Here is a 19,982-nt window from a genome sequence, read left to right as displayed (position 1 = left end):
TCTCGTTATCTGTTTTTCTTTTGTCTTTTTGTTTGTTTCAGCCAATACCATTATACCAATAGCAATTAGCAAATTTGCTCTAAATAGCTCTCAAGAGAAAATAATTATTAATTAACGGTTAAATTTGAGTTAATCAACAATAGCAATTAGCAAATTTGGTCTACATTTGTTGTCAGTTGTCATTCCCCTTTTCTCCTATCGTTCATTTTCTTTAAAATTTTGGTTCCCTTCCCTAATTTCTCTGCAATTTACAGATTTACACGAAACAATAACAACGGCCCGATTTTCCAAAGTCACGTGGTGGGATTTGTTTGGACTTTGGAGTGTAGCGGAGCCGGACCTACCCTGTAAAATTCATTCATTCCCGAGGAGACTGTGTGTGCAAAGCCAAGGCAAACAAAGCCAACAAACAGAGACAATAAAATACCAAAGCAAATACAGAGGGTCCCATACGAAAAGTACACAAAATGCACGGTACATACTACATAGGGAGGGTGCTGTATTTGATACGGAGTTGACCAAACCGTACTCCTAGCATTGCCCTTTCCTTTTACTAGTCTCAGTCGCGTGTCTGACAGTGTGTCTCAGTTTCCTCCACCGGACCAGGGTGATTGGAGAAATCCTTTATCCAGGCCATCCGGCCCTCAACTGAATCCCGATTTAAAGCCTACTAGTGAGTGGTGTCTGGTGTCTGGTGCTGCTCGCTCTCTCTCTCTCTCTCTTTAATTTTTTTAATATTTGAAAAATAGGTGCACCCGAAGAACTGAACTGGCCGGCTCGCTTCCAGTTCCAAGTTCCAACTCAACCCATCAATAATGAATAATCAAATACAAGGCGAAGGCGTCCGGGATCACGTGAAAGCACACGAATCGTGGTATCACGTATATCATATCCACCATTTCTGATAATCCCGGCCATTAAATTATAGACTCCAATCCGATGGTGAGATCCTCACTTTCTAGTTTTTCTACCCATGCCATCAGTTGTACTTCAAACAAAGACCGTTTTTGTACAACTCCTTGATCTGGGCGGAAATCTCAATCGGAAATAGCCCCCCTTCCCCCACGTGCAACTGTATCCATCCTTCCAGTTCCAGCTTGTAGTAAATTAGCAAATATTATTATTTATTCGGAGTAGGATTGTAGGAGCCAGGAGGGAGGCCGTGGGGCCCATCGGCCATCGCCACGCTAGCAGTTGTCCGTACGGAAACACACAGACATAGACAGACAAACGCAAGCCAAACCAGGACAAGCTCAAATCAATGACCCACGCCACGCGTGGTCTAAGATAGATCGCTCGCGTTTTGGTTCAACCAAGGTTCATTAAAATAACAATTCATATAAATAATAATCAATTAATAACATAGAAAAAAAATTTACAGATAAATGCAAAGGTAGATTTTGCTCTGGAGCCGGCCTATAAAAGGCGAACCTGCACCACCGAGAAGGTTCACGTTCGGTTATCCCTCCTCCCTAATAAGTCCTCATTCTCTCTCCTCTCAAAGACGAAAGTCAGGAAACGACTCTTTCTCTCAGAAGTCTGAACTCTGTAGTCGAAAGAGTTTCCTCCTCCACTCCTGTTTCCGAAAGTTAGAAAACAAAAAAGAGGGAAAAAAGGAAGTGGAAAGCACAAACAACAGTACATCTTGCAGTCGCACGGTCCATATCACTCTTCCTCTCTTTTTTTCTCTACTCTCTTCCAGATTTTCCTTCTCAGATTTCCATTCCTTTCTCAGCTCTGTTTCCATCTTACCATTCCCGCAAAATCAGTGTCCAAGCATCAAAATCTCTTCAGATTCTCTTCTCTTTTCTTCGTAATCTCTTGCTTTTTCTCGTCTTCCCTAGACAAACTGACAAAGCCTTCTGGCTGCTTTCTGCTTTTATATAACAGCTCATAACCCGGCATCATTCCAGCGTAATCCATTTTGTCACTTCATCGTCGGCGTTGAAGCTTTGATCGGCAAACCTGAGTTCCAACACAGTTCCAGAAAGCGCTTTCCAGGTGTAAATTTTCATAAATCTGTCAAAAACTATGTCTTGACGTTTGTTGGGTTCCGTTTCTCTGCACTCGGTTCGGCTTCCGACACTTGTTCTCTTACATTCAGTCTCCAACAAATAAGAACCGTCTATCCATCTTTGTTGTCTCCTGATAATGGATTCTTTCGATTTCGACAACATTAAAGCAGAGAAGGCGAACGCTATGCTCAGGTACCATCGCCTTCGCAAGATTGCCAACCTCTTCCGCTGCGTTGAGTTATGTGTTGCTCTCATCATATTCTCCTGGTTTTCCACTCGCCTTCCGATTATCGTCAGGATCTCCGGCGAGTATTTCCGGGAGCTATGTGTGGTACTTGCTAGTCCTCGATTTGTTTTCTTAGTCGGTAACGCTATCATCATCATTCTGTTCGCGAAATCCGGCCAGTTCTCTGGCCAAAATGCTTCCGCAAATACCTCCAGCACTGATCTCTACGACGAGTTCGTGAAGAGCAGCGAAAACCGTCATAGGATCCAACCGGAACGTCCCGAACCGGCGCCAGAGGTCATCGTATACGAAGACAAGGAAACTGTTAGCGAAGAAAGCACAGTTTCTCCGACATATCGAGACGTTGAAATGGTTCCAGTTACCAAGACTTATCAGAGGAGTCACTCGGAGAACTTCAAGCACGAGAGTCAAGAAAAAATGCTTAAGGAGCTCCGGCGGTCGGAAACGGAGAAATGCTGGAAACTTGAAGAGTCCGACGCAAAAGCGGAGGAGGCGTCATATTCCGAGTCTGATTTGAGTAACGAGGAGTTCCGTCGCAAGATTGAAGCCTTCATAGCGAAGCAGCAGAAGTTTCAAAGGGAGGAATCCATGGCTATCGTTCTTCAGACTCAAAGCTGATTAGGCTAATTCGCAAGAGAAGAAAAAGAAAATAAAAATCACTTGAAATATAAAACTCTGCGCTGTAGAAAAATCATCTCATTTTTCTTTTTTCATTTTTGGGTTTAATTGTTAATTTTCTTCTTTCTTTCCTTTTCTCTCATAATGCTGTTTGAGGCTGTACAGTGTAATGAAGTAAGGAGTAATTCTCTTTCTTCCCCTCCTATGTTATATGAGAATGGAGAGTGCTGCTTTCAAAATCTGAACCATTTGATTAACTTGTTCTGATGAGTTATTAATTTAGCTAAGCAAATTAAAGAAATGTTTTCTGATAAACCATTTTGTTAAATTGATTGATTCCCCTTATCTGTAAGCGGAAATTATTCGGTTGGTATTTAGCAAAAGAAAATAGGAAGGAATAAATTTCTTTCTTTTCTTTTCTTTTCCTTCCTGACTTTTTAAAACATTAACAAAAAATATAGATTATTAAAAAACAGATTGGGGATTCGGGATGCGGGAGACAGTCGATAGACTGAGACTGGACATTGCTCGCTGTCTTGCACGGATTGAATTTTAAAGAAGCATTTTCATTTGTTTTGATCATGTGGGAGGGGAAAAAGGAAGCAAGAAGAAAGGAAGGGAATGGTTCTTCTTCATTCTTCCAAGACATTGAAATGAGGGTACCACAGTACCACCACTCTACAAAGCAAAATTTGTTTTTCTTTAATATAAATAAATTATTTAAATAAAATTGTGGAATGTGTAACCCTTCCTCTAAATTTTTGTTCCTCCTTTTTTATTTATTTATTATTATTATTTTTTTTGTGTTTATTGCTTACTTTTTCATTCATGGATGTTAAAAGGATGATTTTTGTTTTCTCTTTGGATGATGACCCCATTAATGGGATTGATTGAAGATTATGGATTTATGTTTATCACCTGGATGATCAGTTATGATTTGATGTTCGATTGACGACTATCTATGTTGTTTCTATAGATACTCCTGCTCCTAAGTCTGGGAAATCATGAGACCTATTTTCAGGGACCAGACCAGGATTTCTGATTTCAAAGAAAGCCACTCAAAAAAGAGACAGTGGAATTGAAGGATGAAAAAGAGGAAGAGATCTGCAATCATTTCGTAGTCCGTTATACAACCATTTCTTTTCTTCTTAGCACCATTTTCCCAGGGACTGGACTGAGGGCTTGCTTCTTGTCCGAATGCTTCCATCTTAAAGATGAAAGAAGTTATTACTTTTTTGTTCACTTTTAATTTACACATAATAGATTCTTAGCCAAATAATTTCTAATTTTTTGCTTACTTTTGTGAAGATTCTCATAATTATCTCCACTACGAGAAGGATTATGGAGTGGGTGAGGAATTTTGCTTCTCCTCTCGCTCTGTGGGGATGCTAAAAGGATTACTAAGTTATTGCCACTTACCACTGCCATCTTTCTATAATATTCCCTACCTAAAGGTACATCTCAACATCTTCCCCTTTGCTTTGCTTTGCTTTCCTTTCCCTTTCTTCATTTTCTCTTTTCTTCTTCTTTTGCATTTTTTTTTCATCTCTAAAAGAGCCCATCTATAACATGAAAATATGCTTTGACAATGTCCAATGTGGTATTTAGTGGTGGGTTCCAACGGGCGATGACTTTTGTAGAATTTGTTTTTGTATATTCACGTCTTTGTTTATAGCAATACTGTCCTACCTTGCTCTAATCCATTAATGGGAGAAACTAAGATGTTTTCTTGTATCTATTGCTTTTACACTTGATAAAAAATAAGCTGCCATTATATTATAATATATATTAGAAGAAACCCGAAAGATCCACAAATTGGCATTAAAAGATGCTCGTGTTCTATGAGGGAATGATTAAGATTTAGTTTCTTAATAAACAACCCAATGTTTGATGTTTTTATTTAAAAAAAAAAAAAATCAAATAACCCACAAAATTTTTATGGGGTTGGGAAGCAAAGAAAAGGAGGAGAGAGAATTTGAATATTATGTATATGCAAAGCCATTAATTATTAGGTTCAATGGATTTAGCCATTAATTGTATACTTTTCTATAGATAGGTAAAAGAAAATGAATCCTATATCCAATTCTAGCAGACCCATTTATAAATACCACTTATTGGAGAATAATACTTGAATATATAATCACTTCTTTATACATTAAAAGTATTTTTTTTCGAAAACTTTATATTATTCTATTACCCAACTTGATTCATGGGCATAGCCATAAGCACTTGCCAATATAATTGAAAGAAAACCGATGCCAAATTGACCAAACATAAGCCACCATGTATCTCCAATGAGACCCAAGTGAAAATGTATACGTAAGACCCTACATGTTTCATCAAAAAGCCTGATTTTCATTTTTCATTTTTATCCTTTATGGTTTTTATTTTCTAATTTTATTTAATTAATGGTTAGCATTTGTAATTGGATAAAGCAAATAAAATAATAATAATAAAACCGTTGTGGAACCTATTCCTCTCTCCTTTTAGGCCTTATATGATCTTCTCCCAAAGCACTTACCTGATAAACCTTTTTACTGATTAGAGTCAACATGTGTCAAGTATTGGATGGTTTGCCCAAACCATGGTTTTGAATTGAAGGGAGGAATGGATTTTTTCGACCTCTCTATTTCATCGTCGAACAATCAATTCGATGATTAAATGAAAACTTCTTTTTTTTTTTTTTTTGTTTTCTCCCTGTTTTTCAGATATTTTTTCCCATTTCTCCTCTATTTCGATTGTCTCCGTTAACGTAATAAGTTGTATATATTGTCATTACAAAATAATTATGAAAAACATAAAAAGAAGAGAATAATATAAGTTATATAAAAACAAAGAAATGCATAAAAAATTTACAAAAAATATAGAAAATCGTAGAAATTTCTATACCGTAGTAAAAAAAAATGAGAATGTTGCAATTGGTTTGGTCAAAAGACCTTAATTTGCTTTCTAACTTTACCCTCAACTTTCTATTTTTTCCCGGTGTATATATGTCATTGCAAAACAATTATGAAAAAACATAGAAAATGAAGAAAATAATATGTTACAAAAAACAAAGGAACACGTAGAAAGTTTATAAAAATTATAGAAAATCATAAAAATTGAAGAAAAAATAACATAAATTATAAATCTATACCATACTGAAAAGTGAGAATATTGCACTTGTTTTGGTCAAAAGACCTCAATTTTACTTCACAACTTTACCTTCAACTTTCTATTTTTTCCCATTGTATATATTATCATGTGTAATATTGTTAAGTAAGACCTCCAACTCATCACCTCATTCGTATGCAACACAGTGACACATTATGAAATGTTTGATTGTTTTATTCTTGGATAAATGTGCAAAGGTGCTCAACATGCCTAGCTAGAAGGTGTTTGCATACATGTTACTTTAGTGGTTGGTTGATAAATTTTGCTCCCAATTAATTTCTGTATATCCTCTTGGTTAAAAAGTAAGAAGAAAATGTGTTTAGGCTTAAATGTAAGTTATTTAATAGTCGTTTTAAATAACGATTTCTGCTATTCAATTGTTACTTTAATAAATTAACATAATAGCTTTGTTTACTTCTAACCATTAATAGTAATTATTCTTATAGATTTTAGATTATCACAAAACAAGAGATTAGTTAAGAGTGGCATCTACTATTCTCCATAATTTTGTTATTGATTTGGTGCATTAATGTTTCAATTTGATGCATTTGCAACCAATATTATGTGCATATTGTAAAGTTCAGATCATGGCATTTTGTGATGATAGTTTTTTTTTTTTTTTATGTATTATATTATTGTCTTATGACTTGAATGGTATATGAATTTTCATCTATACAACATAGTCAAACTTTGCCATCAATATCAAATACCTGGTGTATCACATGGACCACTGTTTTCAAAACCGGACTGGAAAAACCGGGAACGGTCATCTGACCGGTTCCGTTTTCCCCAAAACCATTGATTTTAGTCAGCAAACCGCTGAATCGGCCAATTAACTGTTCAAACGGTTTTGACCGTTTTTCATTTTGTTTAATTTTTTAATATTTTGTTAGAATGGACCGAATGTTCGGGCTGAATGAAAATGACATGACCCCTAGGCCCTGACCGATTCGGTCACCGGTTCAGTTTTAAAAACCATGACATGGACCATTTCACTAGTATTCACCAAACGAGATTCATTCAAACTAAAAGATGTTCATACCGACAGTAAGAAATAAATGGAAATGAAAAAGTTAGGGTGTATTTGGTTCACGGAAGAAGCAAATTCTCCTACATCCCCCCAAGGTGAATGTATATATAACTCCCAAAGAGGGTGGCGATGGATAAAATAGGACTTTTTTTTTGGGGGGGGGTGTTTAAGTCACTAGTCTTTTTTTTTTTTTCTTTTATTTCTTGATTTTGAATTGGCTAGAATATGAATCTCAGGAATTGCCATTCCTTTAAATGAGGAATTCCATTCCACCAAACAGCTCAATTTAAGAAAAAAACAACAAAAAAAAGATCACTGAATTGGGTTAATATGCATTATTTTTACCCTAATTTAGTAATTCTGAAGGCATGTGTCACAGATTAGACATGTTTGAACCTCTTACATACCAGTAATTAAGTATTCAATCTACCTAAGTAATAAGTAACTATCCATATTTGTCAACTGTCGGCATGTTATTTGAGATAGCTTTGCCAAATGAATTGAAGCCCCTCTTGGGTCTAACATCTTATTTCTTTGTAATAAACAAATAAAGGATGTAAAGATATAAAATAACATAAATATTTGTCTCCTTTCCCCTGCAATAATATCTTTGTCTCCGAGGCCTGCTTGTGTTTTCTTTTCCATGTACTGCTTAGTTGCTGTCAAAGCCAAGTCTGAGGCCCCACTTAACCCCAAAAGTCATTCAGTTTTGAATCTCTCTCTCTAGCCTCTACCCGGCCAAACGTAGACTGAATTTAATTAAAAAAAAAAGAAAAAAAAGTCTGAAGTAGTAATTTTTATTTGTTATATAATAGTTTTTTGATATATTTGGTAGGATTAGGATAAAGTGAGGAAGGGGTTCCAAGTTTGGACACTTCAGACTTCACCCACCGGTAAAACACCATCTTAATTACTGGTTTCGTAAGGAACCCTAATTTTAACGTGTTTGTGAGGATTAAATTTGTCATGGTAACGAAGGGAAGGGGGATTGATTCTCTCTCTGCAAGGTCAACATCATGAACCATTAAGGCGGGGATAACTGGCTAGGGTTGATGGGAATAACTCTTGGTCTGTCCCAATTATATACATATACACTTTCATGTGGTGTGGAGAGTGAAGACCTCTGCAAATTATGTTGTGGGCATTCAATAAGTATAATTTATCAAGTTTATTTTAACATTACTACATTTGTTTGGAGCATGGTTTTTAAAATTGGATCAACAGGAAACTGTTGTGGGGACTGGTCTCTGGTTGAATGGTCCAACTGTTTAATTTAAATAGATGCCCTGTTCTGACTTAAAAAAATAAAAAATAATAATAAGAAATATTTAAAAATTATCGTTCAGGTTGATGGTTCGATCACCCGAATCAACTGTTTATTGACTAAATCAATAATTTTTTATAAAAAAAAAACAGTTTTAGGATGAAACAGAACCAATCAGTTGAATGAACGATTTTTCTGATCCGACCTTTCGGTCTGATCCGGTTTTAAAAACGATGGTTTGTAATTATACCTTGTCTTGATGCCGTAGGCCCGTAGAGAAAGCACAAAGCAGAGAAATAAAATAGTTTTGAAATTATTGAACGTATAATTAATGAAATTATTCAAGCGATCAGCAACCTCAATTCTCAAAGAAGATCGCTGGGATGTGTGAAGTGGGAGCTGGGGAGGCTCTTCCAGTCCTCTGGGCTCTGGCTCTCTGCCTCTATTGAGATGTGTGGACCCTATTCCTTCCTGTCGGCCGGAACAAGGTGGGCCCTTGTCGCCAAAACTACTACTTATTATTACTGGGTTACTGTGACACGCAATGCTAGGCTAGGTTGATTGGTTACTTCATCATAATTCCTGTACGTGAACCATCTCAATTCTCAAGTTTCATATTCATTCGTCATACGTAGCCAATAATCTCATCAGTGATCACTCCCACTCCTTTTGCTGTTATGGTTGGACTTGATCAGTTCATTCATTGAACAAGGCAAAGGCAATGGCTCAATCCCCAGTCCCCACCTACCCCTCAAGAGAAAAAGTAGAATATAAGAACTAAAATAGACAGAAAGCTTTATCCACAATGTCACAATTAATTTGTTGCATATTTCAAGTATAAAAAGGGTGGGACAAGTTCTCTTTTACACTTCACAACATCTATCTGGGGAATGTCATTGTTCGTTGAGAATTGATTAAAAAAAAAAAAAGGAGCTCTTTTGGCCAGAACCGACAAAGCAGCGGTGGACCTATTTTGGTGCAAATAAATACACACACACGTCAATAGAATAACTTACCTGCACATGTTACCTCTCTCTTTCTCTCTATCTCTCCCTCTCAATCTCAACATATATGTCATATGTGCTTCCTTGATTCCATCAACTTTGATATTAAAACTAGGGTTATCACCTACTCTCTCACATTTGTGAGTTGTGACAGTGAAGATGTCATGAGGTTTAATACTTATTTGTATTAATTTGGGTGGATGGTGGTTCAGCTAAGAACAAAGTGAAAGTTGAAAGAATTGGACAACGCCCAAACAGTGGCTATAGCTTACAATAACAAAATCAAAATTAATTTTGCAAAACCAAGAAGAGAATTCCAATGGGTTAATTAAAGTTGGTGTCCTTGTCAATTGTCCAAAAATTAGATGTCCTCTTTCCTTTCCCAACCCTCTCTGCTACTTTTGTCCAATATGGGGCTTCTAGGTTCATTCTATTCAAGTGGGAGATTTAAGAAGACTGATATTGTTCTTTACACTTGAAGAAGATATATAATGTTTCATAAGAATGATGATATGACTTATATGTTACACCAATATCGTCTAGGACCCAACTAGGGGGATTAGAATGGTAATTTCCACAAAGACTAGAAATGAAGATAATCTCTGGGCTCTATTATATTGTTTTCTCTTGATTTCAGGTCATCGTTTATCCAATAGTAGGACCTGTTTTCTTTTGTTTATAGAAATGAAGATAATATCTATCTGGGCTCAATTATATTATTTTGAGACCAACATCAGCCACAATTGGCTGACTAGTTGGTTAAGTGATAATTCCATTCTTTTTGTTATATCAACTTGTTATACCTTATCCATGGCAACGACATGGCAACGAATATTTCAATTATAAATTATAATAGACACGTAACGTCCTTTTATAAACACCAAACAGGCCTATAGATTTGCATAAGGCTCATCTTGCAACCTTGAGCTCGAGGGTGTTGATGTTGTAATTAGCAATGACTACTTATTGTCATTGATGGTGATAATGGGCCAGTCGGACTTTCGACCTAGCATTCTTTGTCATGCCTAGTGCAGCCCTGCACTAGACACAAAACTAGAGGCCCAGAACCAGAAATTTATGGGCCAGGTGGGCTAGCTTAGGAATGATCACGCTCAATTTTCATACCTTCATCTATTAATTGTTGTTTAGGCTCAGTTTGGAAAAAATATAAATACAAATATGTACAGTGCAAATACATACAAAATACAAGGTTTTGTAGTGTACATATTTGGATTTTGTAATCCTTCCAAACTTAGCCTTAGGCTGTGTTTAGTTGCAATGTAAATAAATTTGCACTGATGCGAAACTGTGGCAGTGCAAATGATTTGAGTATAAATTCTGACATATTTCTGTTTCAAATTTTAACTTGTTTTCTTTGATTGCATTACAAATAAAGTAAATTAAAATATGAAATAAAATAAAATAAAACCCAAAACAAAATTAAATGAAAATTTGCATTTCCATGCATTTGTACTAATGCAAATAAAATTGCACTACAATCAAATAACCAAACACAGCCTTAAGCACAATTTGGATAGAGTGCAAATACAAACATGTACAATATAAATACATACAAAATAATATAAAACCAAGGTTTTACACTCTACATATTTGTATTTATACTCCTTCCAAACTGAGACTTTAAGAATTAAGTATTGCAATCCTAGATTATAAAGTGTGCAATTTTTCTCTGTTTTTTTTTTTTTTTTCCGAATAGAATGAAAAGAAACTGAAAAAAAAGCATAAAACATGATATTTCCTTTTACCAATCTCATATGTAAGAAGACGCGTCCAATATTCGAAAACCGTTTAACTGGGCTAAAAAAAAAAAAAAACAGAAAGGGTTGCTTGATCCAGGCTTAATATACAATCAAACTGTAAAACGGCATATCTGCATATGAGCTCTTTTATCTTTTATTTTCTTTTTTCTCGTTAACAATGCCATATATTCAAGACCGGAGATCAAATCCCGTTGCCACCAGAGTTGGGTGGGGGTTCAAGGGGATGAGAGATGGACTAACCCCGCCCAATGCCCACTGCAAGAAAACCGGAGATCAAATCCAGTTGCCACCAGGATTGGGTGGGGTTCAAAGGGATGGGAGATGGGCTAACCCCGCCCAATGCCCACTGCAAGAAAACCGGAGATCAAATCCCGTTGCCACCAGGGTTGGGTGGGGTTCAAGGGGATGGGAGATGGACTAACCCCGCAACACCCCCCACCCCCCACCCCAATATCACTGCCAAACTTGCAGTGGGCCAACATCGTCATGTATAAGGTGGTGTTTGGTTCTACTACTATTTTATCTGGAAAATAGTGCCAATTCACCACTATATAGGTATTTCCCCAATGAAACTTGAAACATTGTTTGATTAAATCATATATTAAAGAAAGACATACATTTGTCTTATTTGTGTGGAAGTACTGGAAGATTATTTTTTTATTTTTTTATTTTTATGTTCCCTTAACAAAGGCATTTTTCACTATTTAACTTATGAGGTGTTTAATGGCGTTTAATAGCGCCTAATTATCAAAAAAATGATTTTTAATTTTGTTTTTCATGATGATTACCGTATAATAGGGTTTTTTTTTTTCTTTTTTTAATACAACGGCAACGAAACTAGATAGCCCCTGATTCACTGAGTTCACTTCCATGAGAAAACGTAGACAGATGTTAGTGAACAAAGCCATATTATTTTGTCTTGTATCTCACCCAGGTATTCGTCGGTTCCATGGGCTTTGGAGGCCCACAAATGGAGATGGGTTTAATGTAGGGGTGCCAATTGGACTGGATTTGGTCCAAATAGATTCAGTCCAATGTGAGTCCATTGCAAATGAATCAAGTCCAATCCAATGAATATTTTGGACCATTCAATTTATTGAAATTTGTTTTAATTTAGATTGATTTCAATCCAAACCTGGTCCATTGACACCTATATTCTTATCTTTTATCAATGAATAAGATATTTGCTCAATCCAACCAAATTCAATATGGATGGACCAGGTCCAATCCAATACAATAAATACTTTAGACCATTAAATCTAAACTAGTCCAGTTCAATATGTCTGGTATGTCTAATCCATCCAAATTGATTTTGATTTGGAAGGGATCCAACCCAAAACCACTCTATTGACACCCCTAGTATAGTATAATGGAGGTTGCCAAAGTTGTCATGTGGTATATGGGAATAAATGAAAATATAGATTTTATAATCACCACCGCTCTACCTGGTTCTGTCAGCTGACTTGTTCGTTTTTGATTGGGTGTGTAACCCATTGTACACATCTTGTTTTGGCAGATCTTAAAAAAGAAGTCCGAAACTCCTGCATTTCCTTCTGTACCAATCGATTGTCATATTTAATGCAAGTACAGAAAAAAAATGCAGCAAAAAATGAGATCTAAATTAGGCCTGTTAATGTTATCCTAAATTCTTCAGCCCTCTAATTATCCTGGATTTGGATGGTGTAATTATGCATTCAAATCGAATTGGAATTTGACTCCATTTAATTCATTTATATTATAATAATATATAAATTTATATAGTTGTATTTAAAATATTTTTTATATTATATATAAATAAATTCAGTATATTGTATTTATATTAATTTATTATGGAAAATTATCTAAAACTCACCATGAGCTTTCAACATTTTTCTTAAACTCATAACAACTTTTCAAAATGTCTAAAACTCACCATGTCACTAATTTGACATTAAACAGGCAAACGAGTGTTAATATATTACCATTTTAATGTCTAATGAAAAATATAAAATATATACAAAATAAATTAACAGGTGTTAATATATTACCATTTTAATATTTAAACATGAAAAAAGGAAAAAAAGTTTAAAAAAATATTTTCAAATATAAAATACATAAAAATATATAAATTAAAAAAATATAAAAAAGTATAGAAATTGCAAACAAAATAAAAAATTATTTTCAATTTATAGAAACTATAGAAATTGAAAAACAGAATCAGAAAATAAAAATTGTAGAAAAAATACCAAAAATTATAGAAAAACACAGAAATTGCAAATAAATAACAAAAGTACATGAAATTTTATAGATTATAGAAAATAGAAAAACGTAAAAAAACAGAAATTATAAAAAAACATTGAAAATTATAACAAAACACTAAAAATTAAAAAAAAAAAGAAAATTGAAAACTGAAAAGACCATTTTCCCTCTAACTCACTATTCAAGGGTAGCTTGGTCATTTAAATTGTTATTTATGCTGACATGGACACCTCTGTTAAGAAGCATTACCGGTGCACTAACAAGAGGTGAGTTTTGGAAAATAAAAACTTACTAACATGGTGAGCTTTAGACATTTTGAAAAGTTGTGGTGAGTTTAAGAGAAATGTTTAAAATCCATGGAGAGTCTTAGACAATTTCCCATTTATTATATATAAAAGTTGAAAAATAATTAACTTTTTATTTTTTTTCTAATTTAAAAATTAAAATAGAGTTGAATTAAATCTAAATCTGATCCCACTTCATTAGTATTCAAATTGAAATCCGAATACAATTTTCAATAATAGGGTTGGATTGGGATTTTGGTGAATGCGATCCGATTCCCATCTTTTCCCAGATTTGAGATTCTATACTCAGGCCTGGGATTACGATTTATGAGGCAGAGCTAAACCTTAAGCTATGTTTGGTTTGAAGGAAAAGGTAGGGTAGGGAAATACAGGGTAACCTATCCACTAGGAGTGAAGCCGATCCGGGTTTGGAGTCTTCGGACCTTTGTTTAGGCATTCCGAGGAAGGAGCACTCTTTAGCCTTAATAGACTGGACCCAAGTCACCATAAGCCGCTCATCTCTGTCATTTCCTAGTGGATAAATCATAAATGTGACGATCGATATTTAATTCTAGTAGTGCCAAAACATGTGAACAGTTGTCTCTAGACCTGTTCATGGGCCGGGCCGGGCTTTCACTTGTCATTAAGAGAAATATGCTAGGCCCGAGCCCGAGCCCTGATAAAAAGCCTGAAGCCTGAGCTTGAGCCTAAAGTCCGACCTAATAAAAAAAAACAAATTTCCCTATTCAAATTAGAATTAAAAATTCATATAGTTTTTTTTCCTATTTAAATGAACAATGAGCCTAAAAGATGGTTTTTTCCCCTTTCTTTTATACTTTAAAACACGGTTTTACATTCTTAAAAAAAAATTTATTTAAATGGACATAACCACATTAATCACTTTAAGTCTAATATTAGGTCGGGCCAGACTGGGCTCGGGCCAGACTATTTTGACAAAACCCGAGCCCAGATCAAATTTATTGCAGGCTAGGCTTTTTGGCCCGAATTTAAGCCCGCAAACCTATAACCACGTTCAAGCCCGTCTGGGAGTTGGGCCTGACCGGGCCGTCCCATGAACAGGTCTAGTTGTCTCCCCCCAACCAAAGAGGACGAGGATGGTGCATTCATTCTCAAATCTCAACATCCACATTCCACCATACATCCATTCTCTCTCTCGTACTTACATTGTCCATAGTTTATGAACTCCAGAATTATATAATTGCACATTACCAGTTAAAAAAATTCTTGTCTGCTGATAACGACTTACAAGGTCTTGATGATATTCGTCCTTCCCCTCCAACCTTGCCGCCTTCTTTGACCCACAATCTCCATCTACGCTCCAGCTTTGCATCATTCTTATTTCTTAAAAGACAATCCAAAACTATTCAACATTATATTTCAGAGGAACTTTTCTGGTTGAAGTTTAAAGTTCGAAATAATTAGTGTGAGAAGCACATATTACTTTTCCTGGATCCAACTTATTATGGCCACAAATTGGAAAGACGCAGACGCAAGAGTGTTTCTAAGAAACGCAAACTCCACATACTATGTTCCCAGCAGTTGTGAACTTGTGACATTGATCCTATATACTTTACGAGAATATGTTTTTTTCAGACTCCAAAATCGAAATGAAGACATGGGTCTTTCAGTAAAAGGTTAATTCCAATATCATGAATTGATATTTGGTAGAAGGCAGCAAGAATTGATCTGGTTCAAAACTTCAAATCTATTGGGTTAAGCATCAGTCTGTCATTGATAGCATGTTTAATCATCAGTAAAAGATTGATTCCCATACAAGGTTTTTTCTAGATGCTTATGCAATATGCCTTCGCCTTCTCTCTCTCCATTCAACCAGTAAAGGTATAAAGGACATGTTTCGCGTGTCTTTTCATGCAATCCTTCAGCTATTTACAAATTGGGAAGATTGAAAATTGGTCTATTTCCGTTTGGCATTTGAAATATCTAACTGCCAGAAGATGGGATGTCGAAAAGATGTGAGAAGCCCATTACGTCTTTTGTGTTTTAATTTTGCATGGAAAGACCCGAAACGACACACGGAAAGACACACATCTGCCAAATGGTTTTCGGGTTACCCAGATCTTATGTCAAAACTCAATGCGTCTTTTAACTGTGAGAGCTACAAAGTCTAGGCTTTGCAGCATGCTTCGGATATGATATCGAGTGCATAAACGATTAATTAGAGTCGAATACATTTGTGTTTTCAAAAATAAAGTAACAAATACATTCATTTACATCGGTGCCTAGACCAAGTATACAACTTAGGTCCACAGCCTGGTGAACAGCTTGGGGCAATGATCAGCTAATCCGAAGATTCTGAACTCCAGACAAGCATCATCCAAAGCCAACTATAGGCACAAAACCAAAACTACACTGCACACCACACAACTTAAAACATGAACACCCATAAACAAACACCAACATAGGTAGCTATTGGGCTCATGGATGAGCTGGTCCAGAGAGACACATAGCTGCCCAATCATCGCCTAGTCATCCCAGCCACGTCGGTATAGCTTGGCTAGCTCCGCAACACATACTCATTCCGCGGCCTAGGCCGGGCTACGCTATTAGTGTGGCCTCCCATCTTATCCCCTCAGCCACGTCAAATACTTGTAGTGCGGATAAGCGTAACTACGGATAAAGAGGAGTGGGGAAGACGACTCCACAGGGTATTAAGACTTTGCCCCAAATACCTCGGTGGGTAATCTCATCCCAACAAGCCTGGACGCCCAATCCGACCAAGAGATGGATCTTCGGTTATAAAAATGTATTCTATACTCAAGGTAAGTGATCCCAACTTTTGACACTTATACTGCTATTTTGCTCGGACCAACACCCTTTTAGTTCGGCCCGGCCATCCATCACCTCCTACTGACTTGAGCGTTGGAGGAGCATCTCCTCGGGCTTCTGACAACCCCTTTCTTGATCACAGGTCTTGAAGTGCAGCTCTATCCTTATAACTTAGCACCTCTCATTTCGTGCATCACCTCCCATTGAGCGGCATCAATAAGCTTAAGAAGACAACTCGAAATTAAAGCCTTAAACCAAAGTTCAAGTTTTCTTCTTCGTTAGGTTTATTACGAGTGGACTCATTCTCGATTGCACCAATCAATGGGGCAAGGGTTGGGATTTTGACCCCTGCATGAAACGGTAGATTAAGAGTAGTGCTGAGTATAATATGAGGGCAATAAACCATAAGTCCCTTTACCAATCTAGTAATTAATGGTAATCAATGAAAGAAATTCTGTTTGGTCTCTAGTTGTCAACCTTAATTAATAATGGATTCCCAATTCAATTCCAAATTCAACACTTGTCAGTTTCCATGTTGCAAACCCACAAATACTACGATAGGATACAGGTAAGATCGAGTATATATGCTGAAACAAAACAAGTTTTCTGGACTCAAATCGATTTTCTCAGAACTGCAATAAAAGTGATGGGCTTGATCTCTTCTTTAGCCATTTCGTCATCGACCATTCTACCATAGGTTTCAAACAATCTGTCCACACTTCCTTCCCCGAAATGATGGCAAATCATAGATTCCTGGATGGCCCTAACCGTCGTCGCCACAATCTGTCCATAGCTCATACCATGTTTGACCTCCCTTTCTATTTCGAACATTTGCAAGCAGTCAATAGCAAAGGATCCCTCTCTTCTCACTTCATCTTCTATTTCATCTTTGGATGCGGCGTAGAAATGAACGTCGTAAGAATCCAGTTTTTCTTCCTCCACCTCTCCCTACACAAACACAAACATACAAACTATACATCATTAGCCTTACGAACTGAGCTCCTGAGCGTGATTAATTAATGGCCATTTATATATATAGTAGTTGTGAGGGTTGTGCATTTAAACTATTTAATGGTGCATACTTGAGCGACCATAGCAGCCAACGATCGGGCGAGGAGTTCCCACAGGAAAGCGTTGCCCCTTTCAAGATGATCTTGACCTCTTCTTCCCAGAAAGACTAAAACCATTCTTCCTCCTGGCATCAGTTCTTCAGACCTTGATTTCAGGAACAGTGACAAGTCCTCTCGAAATTGCATCAAGTAGGCATCCGATACCGATGGGGGGCTTGCTTTGGATATGTATATCTGCCCTTTGTTTTTCGACTGCCCCTTCTCATCATAAAGTGTCGGAGGAACCTACACCACAGACCACACCAAGTCATCACACCACATGGCAAAAAATAATTGAACTACTGATCAGAAAACAAACCTGTCACAGTAATTTGCAGCAGGCAGGTGGTTGACATGATAGGAGGGTCGGATTACTTACCCTAGAGAGCCAATGCAAACTATAGGAGGAATGAATGAAATGCAAGCTACTGCGGGGGAAAAGGCGCCCATAGAAAGATCCAGGAACTCCAGATATGAAGACAAACGGAGTGCCGTCATCACTCGTTCCGTTCTTAAGCTCCTTGTAGAAATCTGGCAAGGCCATGAAGACTGAATTGAAGTCATTGGTTGGGAGATCGTTCAAAAACACTCGGAATTCTGTCCTCGGACGTAAGATCCTACGGCGCATCCCTTCAACAGCATTAATAATTTCTCTTATCACTGATAAAGTATTAGGGCCCGATGAGCAACCCAAATCAGCTACCGCCAAGCCCTGTGTACTTGTTGTTATATAAAGGTCCAGGATGGTGTTGATGGTGATATGCTTCACCATGTCAAAGGCTCTTTTCTGGTGCGGAGCAAACATGTAAGTGATGAATTATGGCATGAGAGTAAGCTAATAGAAGGACTAAAAGTATAACGGCAGAGAGAGAGAGAGAGAGAGAGAGAGAGAGATTGTAACCTGGAGTGATGAATTTGCAGCATAGCTAGTGTCTCCAAATCCTCCTGTCATGTGGAAGACTTTCTCGACGTCCATATTCGCAAACTTCGTTAAACGATGGAAGCTTGCTCTTCCTTAATGATTTGGGTTAATGGTGGGCGGTTCCCAGTTTTTATAGAGCTTCTCTTTTGGGCGGACCGGCCCGTGCTCCTTGAGTGGTTTTTCATTGCTATTTGGCTATTTGCTAGGCAGGGGGAGAGAGAGAGAGGGCCGTAGGGGAAGAATCCTACCAAATTTGGAAGGTTCCCACTAAGTATATGCTTTCTAGGGAGCGAATGAGGGCCGTTCCTAACGTATGTATTATTGTCCGTCTAATTTGCAAAAACTATCAGATCAACTGATGTTCTTTCGTCATCCACTCAGAGAAGAAGAGGAAAGAAACTAGGAAGAGAGATAAAACAAAATAGAAATAAAAGAAGGAAGAAACATTCCACACAAACAGAATTGGGTGAGTTCCTACTTACTTGGATTGTTCTTAGTGACCTCTTATGTCACCGACGTCGTCTTTTAAATTTCAGTAGGCCAGTCTTCTGGGGGGAATATTGGCTAACATAATTGGCCCCTATCAGCTGAAGCTTGGAGTTAATTTACAGAAATATATACTGTTAATGTCAAATATATACATGTAGTCCTCCCATTATCATTTGTTCTCTCTCAATGAAAACAAATGAAGCATTCCATTTTAAAGTATGGTTGCTCTGGTTTTTCTGGGTTCTAGTAAAAAAATATATCGCAGAGGGTTACGTTGTTCTGCCCACAGATCACTCGACAAGATGGGATGGCTATGGCTTGCTTGATGATTTGATCGATAAGCACGCGTAGGGCTAATATGTGAATAATGAAATGATAAATTAATGCCGTGATAATTGATGATGGACCACTTCCGCTTAATGCCCTCCATGTCACGGGCCACGTGGTGACTGGGGGAGATGTCTGCACTGCACTCTGGATTCCTTTGGCATCAAAGGGAGATGGGACCGTCCATGATCTCAATGAAGATCTGGGCCAGAGAAAAAGGACGAAAACAATTATTTGGTTGGTTTCATTTATCCAAGGCTGACTCCTGAATGCTCCATTATTTGTGCACAAGAATCTCAATTTCTCTCCACCCGTTATTTGTGCACAAGAATCTTTTCAAGGGTAATCTTAACGGACAGGTGCCAAAGAAGTTTTTAAGCGCTCATTTACAACCTTATGCCTACTGATCTAGACTGGTCTCGCATGTTTGCGCTCAACACACATTGAATGGACTTTAACTCTGTTTGGTTGTATTGCAAATAAATAAATTTGTACTAGTATAAATGTATAAAAGTGTAAATGAAATAAATGTAAATTCTCATTTAATTTTGTTTTGGGTTTTACTTTATTCTGCTCTATGTCATAATTTATTTCGTTTCTATGTGCAATCAAATAAAATAAAATAAAATTTGAAACAAAAATAGGTCATAGTTTACACTCAAATAATTTGCATTGCAGGTTGTAATCAAATAC

The 19,982-nt window shown here is 36.9% G+C and overlaps 2 protein-coding genes across 2 annotated transcripts; one reads left to right on the top strand and one right to left on the bottom strand.

Annotated features, from left to right (window-relative positions):
- Positions 1 to 1,453: 1,453 nt before the first annotated feature.
- LOC148850839 (uncharacterized) lies at positions 1,454 to 3,119 on the top strand. Its single transcript, XM_088946493.1, has one exon. It carries the CDS (start codon positions 2,152 to 2,154, stop codon positions 2,878 to 2,880), a length of 729 nt encoding a protein of 242 aa, XP_088802619.1. The 5' UTR covers positions 1,454 to 2,151; the 3' UTR covers positions 2,881 to 3,119.
- Positions 3,120 to 16,911: 13,792 nt separating this feature from the next.
- Positions 16,912 to 19,147, bottom strand: LOC148850838 (putative methyltransferase TCM_000336). Its single transcript, XM_088946705.1, has 4 exons — positions 18,453 to 19,147; positions 17,931 to 18,338; positions 17,525 to 17,797; positions 16,912 to 17,390 (listed from the first exon to the last, which is right to left on the bottom strand). Exons 1-4 carry the CDS (start codon positions 18,525 to 18,527, stop codon positions 17,055 to 17,057), a joined length of 1,092 nt encoding a protein of 363 aa, XP_088802831.1. The 5' UTR covers positions 18,528 to 19,147; the 3' UTR covers positions 16,912 to 17,054.
- Positions 19,148 to 19,982: the final 835 nt, after the last annotated feature.

Source organism: Nelumbo lutea, chromosome 5 (genome assembly GCF_056320005.1).
Source record: "Nelumbo lutea isolate HS-2025 chromosome 5, American lotus-T2T, whole genome shotgun sequence".
Classification (NCBI taxonomy): Eukaryota; Viridiplantae; Streptophyta; class Magnoliopsida; order Proteales; family Nelumbonaceae; genus Nelumbo; species Nelumbo lutea.
This window is presented reverse-complemented; position numbering and strand designations above follow the sequence as displayed.